General features: G+C 49.8%; 1 protein-coding gene across 1 annotated transcript in view; it reads left to right on the forward strand.

Annotated features, from left to right (window-relative positions):
* Positions 1 to 203: 203 nt before the first annotated feature.
* ITGA8 (integrin subunit alpha 8) overlaps positions 204 to 12,887 on the forward strand; it is a 138,363-nt gene continuing 125,679 nt past the window's right edge. Inside the window, exons 1-2 of the mRNA XM_012932026.2 lie at positions 204 to 474; positions 1,069 to 1,202. Coding sequence (XP_012787480.2) covers positions 302 to 474; positions 1,069 to 1,202 — 307 coding nt within the window. The 5' untranslated portion in view covers positions 204 to 301. The remainder of the gene's footprint in view (positions 475 to 1,068; positions 1,203 to 12,887) is intronic.

A 12,887-nucleotide genomic window follows, 5' to 3' on the forward strand; every position in this document is an offset into this window, starting at 1 on the left:
TCCGAGCGTTCCCGGGACGCTCCAGCGAGACGCAGCCCCGCGGTGGGGACGCGCGCACCCCCCCACACCCCCACGGCCGGCCGCTAGGAGGCGCCGCGAGCGCGCGGGGTCCCCGCCCGCGGCCAGAGGAGGGCTCGGATCCCCTCGGCCAGCCCCCCTGAGCCGGCCTGGGCAGCGGGCGGGGAGCGGAGCGCGGGGGGACAGTCGCCGCCGAGGGGCCGCGCGCGCGCGCGCACCGACCCGGGCCCCCCGCTTCCCCGCCCGCACCCCGCGATCGACCGCGGCCCGGGAGCCGAGGGTGATGTGGGCCGGGGTCCTGGCGCCCCTCTGGGGCTGGGCGGCCGCGCTGGGGGTGCTGTGCGCCCCCGCCCTGCAGGCGTTCAACCTGGACGTGGACAAGCTCACGGTGTACAGCGGCCCCGAGGGCAGCTACTTCGGCTACGCTGTCGACTTCCACCTACCTGCGGCGCGCGCGTAAGTGGCCCCGGGCCGGGGATGGATGGGAGCGCGGGGGACCCCCTACCCCACAGCCTCGCTCGACTGGGGGTGGGGCTGGGGCAGACCTGCGGGGCGACGGCGAGGCCTGGGGTTCCAGCCCCACCCGCCCGCTCCCCCCAAACTCTCCTCTCCCTCCCCGCAGTTGAATTTTTTAGCTTTTAATCCCGGGGTGCGCTCGGAACCGGTGACGGTCCCGGGGAGTCCGTTTCCGTGGCAGACGCGGAGCTTCGTACAGAGCCCGGAATTTGGGGGGTGCGGGGGCGCACCCGGGGAGCCCCGAGCCCGTTCCGACGCCCGCGGCAGAACCTGGAACAATTAAGTGTCTGGCGCAATTGCTGTCGGCGGCGGGCAGCTGCTCTGGTCCCCGGCGCTCTGGCCGGCCCCGCCTGGCCCCCTCACGGCAGACACCCAGAGCTCCACCTGGACCAAACGCGCGACCCGCTGCACCTCCCTGCAGCCCCGGGAAACCGCATCTGACCGTCCGTCGGGCCCCAGCCCCCAGCGTCCGCAGCCCGGGTCTCGCGGGAGGACCCCCCCAGGAGGGAGTGACGGTGGTCTCCTCCTCTGCAGGGCCAGCGTCTTGGTGGGGGCGCCCAGAGCCAACACCAGCCAGCCTAACATCGTGGAAGGGGGAGCCGTGTACTACTGTCCCTGGCCCGCCCAGGGCTCGGCGCGCTGCAGGCAGATTCCGTTTGACGTGACCAGTGAGTGCAGCTGCGGGTCCCTCTGAACTAGGGGCTGGGGGTGGGCGCCGGGTGGGGGGCTTCCCAAGAACCCAGGCGCCCCGCCACTCTTGGCGCCCCGTGCACGGTGGGGTCGTTGGACTATGTGAGCAAAAGGGAGGGGGCAGGGCACGGGGACCCCAGCCAGGGCGCAGTCCTGGGGTGTTCAGGTGCATAGGAGAAGCTTCTGTCTCCTTGAGGCGCCACCCCCTCCCGAGATGGGCGTTTTCAGGGTGAGCAGATGCTTTGCAGAAAATACCCCGTGACCCGCTAACCTTAATTCTGCAGAGATTTGGGTTGCTTCGCGGGGTGTGGGGAGGGGGAACCGTCCTCGTGTTTCCGGTGCCCAGACCCCGGCCGCAGACACCGCCTCCGCAGACCAGGCATCTCCCCTTGTCGCTGTTTAATTCCTTACAGGAAGAAAGAATTTTCTTTCAAAATATTGGACATGGGATGCAAACGAGTACAGGCAGAGTGTGGATGGATTACATTCATTTCCAAAATCCCTAGACAGATGTTTCTTATTTAATTAAAGGGAAAATACATTTTAAACAATTCAGGCTGGTCCTGCTTCCTCTTCTGTTTTCTCGTTGGGTCCTGAGAAAATAATTTAAACGTAATGCTTTCAAAAACACTAACAGTGAGGGTTTTGCACTTGTACCTCCCAAACTCTACTGATTCAAAAAGGGCTGCGCTATCAGGAGGCAAGCATCTTTTTTTCTCCCCCAGAATAGAATAATGTCAACTCAAAGAACGTTCTTTGGTGAACAGTCATTTGAAATACCTTTTGCACTCCTCAACAATTTTTATGACATCATGTTTCATTATTGTAACATTAGTGTGCATTTAGAAATGATGTAGAAAATCCAATTTCACAGAATTTTGATGAAATCAGATGGTGGTATTTGTTATTTCAACTGATTTGCATTTTAAGTTTAAAGGAGAAAATAACTTCAACTTGAAAAATATGGAAATCATTTCAAAGAAAAAAATCCTATGTGAGCAGTACCTTGAATTATGACCAAATTAGGAAGGCATTTTATAAAAAAGTGTTTAAAAATTATGTTTTTATGTGTAGCTATATGTGGTCACAATAGCTCCTTACCATTTGATAAAATAATTCAGTTATTTTATGCAAATTTTAATAAATTTCTACTTGTTTAACTACTACAAACTGGAAGATTAAGCCCCTGAAGTTGATTGGCAGGGAAAAACGTCTTTCAATGAATTATTTAATCAGGATTTTTGATCCCTTTTTATTACTGACATCTGCATATTAGCTTCTTAAATCAGTAGAAGGGGGTATTTAACAAGTTGCATTTTAATAATCTATAGCAAAATCAACACTTGAAAATACTTTAGATGCTTTTTCAAATCATCACTGGTTTCATTTGAACTTAGAGGGAAATAAGCATTTACCTTGGGGACATCTGATTGATTTTCATGAAGAAGTGACCGGTAGTCAGGGAAATAATTTATCACTTAGAAGATTCCTGTAACGTATCAAATCAGTATCTAGTTGGTACTTTACTCCTTTGATGGGGCAGTCAGTGTCTGGCTCTGCACTCAGGAATCACACCATCAAAGTACATGGGCGACCATATGAAATACCAGGGATCGAATCCACATACAAGGCACATGCCCTACCCACTGTACTCTCTCAGGCCCCTGTCCTAAGAGTTCACTCCCAAATGCCAAATCCCATTCCAGTAGATGGCATGATTCAGTATCAAATCCAGACAATAGGGGTTCTTAAACACTGATCTACCCCAGCCTTCAAATTCCACTGTTAAATTATAATAGCTAATATTTTCCAAAAGTTTGTTGTGAAGCAACTCAAATGGAGTCTTGAATGTCCTTTCCCATAGAGACTAATGCTGAAAAGCCCTTGCTTGGTTTTCCAGACTAGCCCACAGGAATGTTCTTTACCCTTATTGTAGCCGAATTACATTTGCAGTGAAACAGCAAGGGACAATCAAGGTCCATTCTGCATTCTGGCAATTAAATAAAAATCAAACAAAGGGACTCACAGTAAGGCTGTCAGGAGAATTAGTGTTACCTGGAGGCAATGGAGTGTGGCACTCTCTGGCTATCCGGGGGGCATCTCCTGTGGCTTCTGACATTCTCATTGTATACTTGGAAGCATGTGGGCCTTTTTCTTGATGGATAGGTGTATGATCGTTCTTAGCCACCAACCATCATCACAGTTGTTTAAAGCATCACAAGAGACAAAAGGTGTCTAGGGGAAGTGGGAGAGGGGTGGGCTGTGGAATAAGAGTGGTGTATTGTGTGTATTGGGGGTGGGGATTGCTATGGCAGTTCTGCAACTGAAAACAACTTCGATACTTCAAACGTAGCATCTCAATACAAACATTCAGGGGAGGTGAGGGACAGAAACGTGGAAGAAAATAAATATGGCAGGCGGGAAACATGGCATGAAGGAAACATGGTAGGAAGGAAACGTGGCAGGAGGGAAATGTGGCAGGAGGGAAACACGGTGGGAAGGAAACGTGGCAGGAGGGAAACATGGCGGGAAGGAAACGTGGCGGGAGGGAAATGTGGCAGGAAGGAAACGTGGCGGGAGGGAAATGTGGCAGGAGGGAAACGTGGCAGGAGGGAAACGTGGCAGGAGAGAAACGGAGGAAGATGCAGTGCCAGAACTTATGGGTGTTTATGAAATTAACTGAGCAAGAAATGGAAACAAAATTTTTTTTGAAAAAAGGCAGGTCATATATATCTGTCCCCTGCTGGATGATGACCTGCCCGAGATCCCTTGAATGGATGTGGGGGTCCCCTGCAAGGGAGAGATGAATGAGGTAGAGAAAAAGAAATTCCCACCTTCACCATCAGAGGGTACTATGGGCCCAGGAACCTTGGTGACTACTGAGAAGGGGGTTGGGGGGGGGGGGCAAAGGACAGGTGCTTCCTGGTTTGTTCTTGAGTCAGGGGTCAGCCCTTGGCACCTCATTCCATCCAGTCTCTCTGTCTTGGAGGGACCTCCCAAACTGTGTTCAGGAGGTGGGGGGGGCCCTCCTGGCTGTTCTCGGCCAATAAGCCACTTGTTTCTTGCCAGGGTCCCCAGACACTGTGCTGCTCTGGGGCCTGGACCACCCGCAGTGCTCAGGGCCTCGGGGACCACATTCCACAGTGTCCGGGAGTCTTCAGGACTGCACCCGGGGATGTTTGGGGCCCCAGTGGTGCCGGGAGTTGAACCTGCTGCGTGTCCTCGTCCCCACCCCTCTCCCTGCGTCTGGTCCGATGGCACTGCTGGGGGCTGTGGAGGGATGGGGGGAGGGGAGTAGGAAGCCACAGGGCTAGTTAGTGCCCATGGCCCTGTGGGAGCCATGAGCACAGCATGGCCTGAAACCAAAGAGCAGAGGCTAAGCCCCGAGCACTGCCCCCCCTGAGCCCGAGTTCCTGGCCACCTACGATGTGCCGCCGCTTGTACACCTAACTGCAGACCCATCCAACGAAACTGGCACGGACCACCCTTATGAGCGAGGAACTTGACATCAAGGTGTTTACTCTATTTGGTTTTGGGGTCCCACCTGGTTGTGCTCCGCTTCTGCACTCACAGATGCTCATGGTGGGCACAGGGGACCATGTAAGGTGCCGGGGATCAAACCCTGGTCAGCCACATGTAAGGCAAGCACCTACCCCGCTGTACTGTCACTCCACTGTCACCTTCCCTTGTGGCGAGGGACTTGAAAACAAAAGAAAGATACATCAAACACAGAGAAGCAGGGCTGTGGAGGGGTTTTTTCTACTCCTTCACCCCAACTTCCTCCCAGGCACAGGGCGAGCTCTGGTCCCCCAGGCCACAAAACTGGGGTCAGAGCTTCAGGAGTCTGACTCGCCTTAGCTCTCCCAACCGCACATCCCTCCCCACCGAACCCCACTGGATTCACAGTGCCCCATGGAAGGATCCTCCAGAGAAGATCTGAAAGTAAACACAGAGGGGGCAGCGGGTTCCAGAAGCCTGCCATCACGGGCACAGTCTTTGGTGGGCCGGTGTGTGTATGCGCCCCTCCCACTGCCCCTCCGTGTGGCCAGTCTGACACTTCCTGTTCCTCTCTGCCAGCTGGAGGCAGTGTTCTGTTTCCTCACAAGTGGGGAGACCATTTCTCTTATTGACCGAGGAAGGGTCTGATGTTCACAGAAGCATGACCTGAGTTGGCACGGGCAGATATTAAGTGCCCAGGGTGCCTGTTCACCTTGCCTGTCTGCTTGACTTCATCTGAATCCAAGGCCTTCCTGGGCGTCTGACCTTCCAACAACTATTTCAGCACGTCAGTGCCTCTGGGCTAGCTGCAACTGACCATCACTCCATCACTTACTAAACTCTCTGCCTAGACTTGGAAGGAAACTGGCCTGTAATTGACTCCATCTGGTTGTGATCTTGAACCTCAGTTTATTTAAGGTCAACTGCGAAAGAAAGAAAGAAAGAAAGAAAGAAAGAAAGAAAGAAAGAAAGAAAGAAAGAAAGAAAGAAAGAAAGAAAGAAAGAAAGAAAGAAAGAAAGAAAGAAAGAAAGAAAGAAAGAAAGAAAGAAAGAAAGAGAGAGAAAAAGAAAGAAAGAAAGAAAGAAAGAAAGAAAGAAAGAAAGAAAGAAAGAAAGAAAGAAAGAAAGAAAGAAAGAAAGAAAGAGAGAGGGAGGGCCTGTGTGAGGGACCAGGAAGGAAGGAAGGAAGGAAGGAAGGAAGGAAGGAAGGAAGGAAGGAAGGAAGGAAGGAAGGAAGGAAGGAAGGAAGGAAGGAAGGAAGGAAGAAAGGAGAAAATCCAAACTTGCTTTTCATTTGGCAATTTTTAAAATGAAACAATTTATTTTCATTTTTGGATTGAGCTCAGATTAAAAAAAAAAAACTTACTTGCCATCAATGCGCCAACAGAGAAAGCAGCACAGGACCCAGTGTTATACAAACCTGGTGGGGGAAGGGACCAGGGCAGGAAGTGGGAGTGAGGTGGGAAGGTGCAGAGCGCCCAGAAATGATTTCCATGCTCTGTACAACAGTGCGGGATTCCCAAACAGCTTCTCCCCTTCCTGCAGTCCTTCCCTCCCTACTAGAATAATTCTCCCTCCACTCTCCGCAACCGGATTTCTCACTTCAGTCTGAGTTTCTCTAAACTGTGCCCAGAGCTGACACAAGGCAAAGCATGGCATCTGCCAAGTTTGAGCCTCCTCCCTGGAAATCAGACCGAGTAGGAGGGTCCTTGCTTCTTGTTTCCCTCCTGTTCTCCAAACCTATGCAGGGAGTCACCAAAAGAACTCATTAATGCTCCATGCGTGCGTGCATGCGTGTCGGGGAGAATGGAATGAAAATTGCACCTTGGCACCCCTCTTTGGCCTTTGGAGTGGTGGAAAGACAAGTGGCAGCGAGAGGAACCAGTGGGTCGTGCCCGCCTTGGGGTGGCTGTGGTGTCATAAGCGACCCGTTATGAGGCTGGTGCTAATGAAGGGTCCTCAGAGCCCCGAGGGAGGGGCATGTGGAACCCGCCAGAGGTGGGAGGCGCCACAGAGCCTGGGAGTCACCAAAAAAAAACAACCCACCAGCTTTCGTCTGGCCTTCATTGAGTATCTCATTGCTTAAAATAGTCTTCCAGCGAAAGAGAGTTTGGTGAAGGCGGTTTCAAAGGCCGGGATGGTGAGCATTTGTTCAGACTTCTGTGAGCCGGAGACCAGAAGCCTTTGTGTTTTTTTTGGGGGGGGGAGGGAGGGGTGGGTTCTGCTTTGTGTGGAGCGTGTCGGCAATAAGGAGCAGCTTGGGGCATGTGGCGCGGGGCCTTTGATAGGACAGGGGTGTCCTTTGCCTCATGGGAAGCTCAGCAACATCTTGGCCACAGAAGTCTCTCTTTCCCGACTGTCTCCAAACGAAATCAGGTTTATTTCAGGAACAAAGAACAGAACAATGTAAGGCAGAGCTCGCCAGAGTCCATGGAAGGGAGGGGCGGTCGCTGGGGTAAAGCTGATGTGACAGAACTCAGGGAGAGCAGAAATCTGGCTTCTAGAAAGTTCTGTGGAAACTTAAAGGCGGGGTGGGCAATCCCAAGACAACCTGCTCCTTTTGAGAAGTAAGCATGTCGTCCATGGAGCCAGTTGGGGACTGACTGGGAGGGGAAGTGGTGGTGGTGGGGGGGGGCTTGGTACACTTTATTCTAGAAGCAACTCACCAGGGCAGGAGAGCACGCCAGACAGATGAAGCCAACAGGTTCAGGTTCTGCCAGCGGCCTCACACTTGCTTGTGTCAGAAGGCGACTGAGTCCTGATAGGAGAAGGAGGTGATGGCGAGTCTGACGGGCCGAGAGCAACCAAGGAAGCAATTAGAGAAAGGAAGTCCTTGAAACTCCAACTAGAAATGGGAACCAGACATGCCCGCCCTACTGCGAGCCGAGAGGGTGAGAGGTAGGCGCCTGCTGCTTAATCTGCAAAATTCTTTCAAGAAGTTGGAGGCCTGTGTGAGGGACCAGGCTTCCCGGCGCTGGGCAGAAGCAGCCCAACAGTGGCTACAGCTTTCCAGGACAAGCGCAGGGAGGCAGCCTGCCGTTACCCAGGACGCAGAGAGATGCACGGTCACCCCCTGCCTGTGATCTGCAGCAGCTCCGGCACCCGTGTGAGTGCAGTGGCCAGTGGAACCCCCAAAGCTCCTCTCGGCCCCAGACACATACACAAATGTGGGTTTCTGAGGAAGACATACCTGAGAATTACTCATCTTTTAAAAGCGCTCACTTAGTCTTCGAAATTCAGTTTACATGCATCTTTACAGAAACAGATTTCGTGCTCCCAGTTGGACGTCCCTGTCTAATGCAAGCCTGAAGCAAGTCAAACATCATTTCCATGCGGGTCCAACCGTATGGACATATAAGGTCATGAGGTCAGAATATCCCGATTCACTGATTTATCCCAAAGACACTGCCTCTAATTTGCTGTGCTGAGCTACAGACATCCAGCAGGCAGCTTCCAGACCCACCTGTGCTCAGCCGTGCAGATGCCTGGGTCTCAGGTCTCAGAGGTACTGCCCACAGTGGGCTCTGCCGGAGGAGATGCTTCTAGGTCCATGAACATCAGGGAATGATCAGTGACCCGTTAAGCTGTTTTTGTAAAATCTGGGCATCAGTGAAATGATAAGTCTTCCTAGATAGGGTTGCCAGGCCTGAAGTGTGTGAAAGATGAATGATTTTAAAGGCTAGAGCAGGAGAGTAGGGGTGATGGACATTCAATGCCTTGATTGTGATGGTGGACACAAGACCCTATGTATTTGTCAGTACCTATAGCACTGGATGGCACCAGCTTAGCAACGTCACTGCATGCACAGGAAGAGAGCAATGAGGAACTGGGATGTAGAATTCTAGAGTGCACAGATTCAATGCAGTGATTCAGTTGGGCCTGTGGCCACTGCGGTAATCATCTGGGCGTTAGTTTACCTAACACTTCTCTCAGTGGTCAGCCCTGGAATTTGCCCTAAGATGTTTCCAGGTCAGGCCAGCCCCTCTCACCACAGCTTACACAACTTTTCTCCTCAGAGAGCACAATCTGGCCTAGCTCAAGTTCTCTTTCAAAGATCTCACAGGTTTCTTCATCCCCTGGATCCCTGGCTGAGATCTTTTTTCTCTCAACAGCCAAGATCATCTCACCTCCAGGACTGGTTTCCTGGCTCTCTGGGCTTCCCTCTTCCTGCAATTCCCAACACGACCCATGTTCCCACCATGACTCCTAAAGTTTCTACAGATTCTTTTTGTGCAGGGAGGGTTTAGCACTGAAAAAGAATGTTTTCCGGAACAGTCCAGAGAGTCAAGGAAACGAGGGCAGGAAGCACACAGCGAAGTCTGACACGGTCATTGAGAGTCAAGCTCCGTGTGAAGACCCGTGGGCAGAGGCTACAGGCTTCTGTCCCCGTGATGTGAAAAACATCGAATTCCAAGGCTTATCTACGACCTGTGAAAAACCACAAGGCCAAAATCACTGTTCTCTGTCCGGGAAAACGGGATTATATGGTACTCGGGGGACCATATGGGATGCTGGGAGTTGAACCCAGGTTGGCCACATGCAAGGCAAACCCACAGTGCTATTGCTCCAGCCCCTTTGAGATGCTTTTTAATTGAACAAAAAAAAAAGACAATAAAATTGGCATGGTCCCCAAAGTGTTCTGAAGATGAACAATACAAGGACATAAGTGAAGTCTCCATTGGCTTATGGCAACCTTATTTGCTCCTTTTGTTTTTGGTGGAAACAGTTGTGCAGTTATTTACTTGTAGGCATTTATGTTTCAAAATAAACTAAAGGCTAAGGATACTTAGAGTAACACTTTTCTTTGTCCAAAACCAAAAAGAAGATGCATCCTAGAATTTGTTTTCATTCTGGATTATCTCTAAATCTTCTGAAATGTGGCTTGATGGTCCGACAGGGCCATTTCTAGAGCCCCTGAGAATAAGAAGGAGGCGCTGTGTGTGACTGGTGAGAGAATCCGGCCAGAATAAAAGAATTCACACTCCGTTTACAATGTGGACAGTTCATAAAGACCATCAGGAAAAAGCAGTGTACACAGAACTGGATAATTCTGCAGATTTGAGACAACATAGAGGCATAGAGTAGAATTGAACATCCAGGAAAACTCACTAACTGAGGCTACATTTCCTAATATAAAGGCTTTCCCCTTGATCAGTCATGGACGATAACTGGAGGTTTTGTTTTTTGGTTTATGGCCTCTCACACGGTGCTCAGGAGACCTGACCTGACCCTGCCCCCACCCCAGTGATACTCAGACAAGTGGACTGATGATTCCGTACCAGGGTTTGAGGATGCAGTTCCAATTTATTGGAATACCTAATACTTTGCTTACCCATACCTATCCAACTTGTGCCCACAACTTTCAAAAGAACAGCAGACACTTGACTAAGCAGGTGGCCAAATCTGACTCAATGCCTGGAACCGCTGTGGTCCCAAGCACCACTAGGACTGAGTCTTGACCACAGAGCCAGGAAGGAGTCCTCAGCACCGCTGAGTCTAGACTGAAAATCAAATAAACAAAAGCATCCTAGAACAGAAATGCAGTGAAATGGGTTGTCTTTGGGAAATGGGTTGTAAACTCATCTTTTTCTTTGATTTTGATTAAGTCCTACCTAGGATCTTTCCCCATCCTACCTTTGCCTCACGTGAACTCATTTTTATTTAGGAAAATAATATGTAAAAGGCACAGCGGAGTTAAAAAATAAAGCTTCCTATGAGCAAGTAGTAAAGTAGAAGAGGGTTACTTTCTGCAGACACTGTTCAAGATGCTGGAAATGGGAACTTATGGACTGGAGGCCATTGTCTACAATACATATACTGGTGGATGAGGGAGGCTCTTAGCAATAACCAGTAGGTCCAGAGGCCCCACCAGTGAACCTCTCTGGTTCAGAGATTCAATCCAAAAACTCATGGATGTGGCAGGGCTCCAGGGCCTCCAGGGCTGCGTGATGCTTGGGGGACCACGTGATCTCAAGATTCAAACCCTCATGCTCCAGGAGTCGCTTTCTTCTTAACATTAGGTGACAAGCAATCTTCATTCCATCTGAAACCTCAAGTCCCTTTGCCTGGGAATTAAACTTCTTCATAAATATTGAGACTGGAGATGTAGAAGTTTGGGGGGTTGTTTTATTTATCACAGGCAGTCAGATAAAGTTTTACGAAGGAGGTGATATTTGAGCAAGGATCAAAATTGAGTGAGGAAAGAGACGATACACTAGGAAGGTGGGCGATGTTTTAGATCATGAAAAAGCCAGTCTGGGAGGAGAGTATGTCCTCTCCCAGGGAGAAATAAGTCAGAGGAAGCAAGATAGAAATAGGATAGAGAAATAGGTCCGGGTAAGTCAGATACTTAGAGACGTCGTCATGGCTTTAATTTTATTCTAGGAGCAATAAAAGTCCATGTTGGTGTAGGGAAGTAATAACATGTTAATGGTGTAGTTGGATGGATCCCTTTAACAGATTGTAAGCAAGCGCGGGGTAGAAGCAAGGAGAGAGAAAAGTATAGTCTAGATTGGGCGATGGCACTGGGGTTGCAGTGACTGGATTTGGCATTTAATTGAAAGTTCAGTTGGTAGGACTTCATTGTAGATCAGAGGATTAGGGAAAGAGAACATTCTGCCCTGACATGGGAGAGTTGGGTTTGAGATCGGAAATAGTGGGGAAGGAGCAGTTGCTGGAGCAAATATCAAGAGTCGAGTCCAGATATGTGAAACCCGAGATGCTTATTGGACATCCAAGTAATGTCACATGGGTCGTTGGATAAATAAACTCAGAGCTCAGGCAAGAGGCTTGGAGATTTTTACTTGGAAGTCACAAGAATGTGGCTGACATTTAAGCTCTTGACTTAAGGAGTGAGTGTGAAGGAAGGCGAAAAGAGGAGACTCAGGGCAAATGAAACAGAGAGAAAGAAGTGGGAAGGCGTGGAAAGAAGGAGAAAGATCAAGGCGGAGACATAGTCTTAGCACTCAAAGACATTTAGGATTACCAGAAATGCCAAGGAGTGGTCAGTTATGGAAAGAAGCCGTGAAACCAGTGAAGAAAGTCCTGTGAGTTTAAGTGGAATGAAGACTGAGATTGAAACGTTTGATTTGGCAATGGAAAGTTATTGGTGGCTGCAAAAGCCATTACCGTGGAGTGTATTGAGAAGCAACCAAAGGACAGAGACAGCAAGGATGAATAGCCACCCACCCACCATCCCTGCTTTTTTTGGCAATTTGTGTTATAAATGGAACCAAGGAAATGTAATGGGCAAGGAGATATTGTGGCACATTTGTGGTCTAGTTCTTGAGAGGGGAAATCATGATTCCTGAAAGTCAGGGGGCCCACGAGGGAACAAATTCATGAGGAGATGAGCATGGACAGCTGGAAGCTTTATATTAATATAGCTTTTAAAAAGAATGTCCAGGGGCAAGAGTATAGACAGTAAGGTTCTTGCCTTGCATGTGGTCAATCGCGATTCAATCCCAGGAACCACAAGCAGTGTCCCCACCTCCACCAGGAGTAATCCTTGACTACAGAACAGGAGGATGCCCTAAGCACCTTCGGGTGTGGCCCAATGCTGAAGCCAAGAGACAAAAAGAAACATAGCAACAAAGGATGGGAGAGTGATTAGTGTGTTTGCTTCATGAAAGAAGAAAATGATCTGCTTTTCATTTCTTACATTTCATTTCTCAGTGAAATAAGAAGCAAAGTTGTCAGCTGAGAATGAGGTGGGAGAAGGATGAGACTGGGAGAATGAAACGTGAACAATGGCAGAAGGGATTGGAAGCCATGGGATTGCCAGGCAATGCACCAAGGATGGTGTGAATTTAGAAATCGGAATTGCTCTGTGGAAGGAAAACCTTTTTGCCATTTCCTACCCTATAGTGTGACCCTGCTGGTTGGGATAGGATGCAAGATCTCCCCAGCACAGATCCCTCTGGGTGGTAATCTTCCATATGACGCAGTATCAGTGCAGAAGGTTTAATTCTGAAGATCCATCTGCTACAACATTTTTTTTCTCAATGACCTTTTAACCACAATGTGAACCATTTTCCTAGACAATGGCTGGGATCCTTTATACTATGACGTCATCTGGCCATATGCATGAAGACCTGAGGGAAATACAACCAGACACCAAGGGCTCATGTAAATACACTTTCCAGGGCTATGGGGAGGGGAGTTTA

This window comes from Sorex araneus, chromosome 9 (assembly GCF_027595985.1).
Source record: "Sorex araneus isolate mSorAra2 chromosome 9, mSorAra2.pri, whole genome shotgun sequence".
Taxonomy (NCBI): domain Eukaryota; kingdom Metazoa; phylum Chordata; class Mammalia; order Eulipotyphla; family Soricidae; genus Sorex; species Sorex araneus.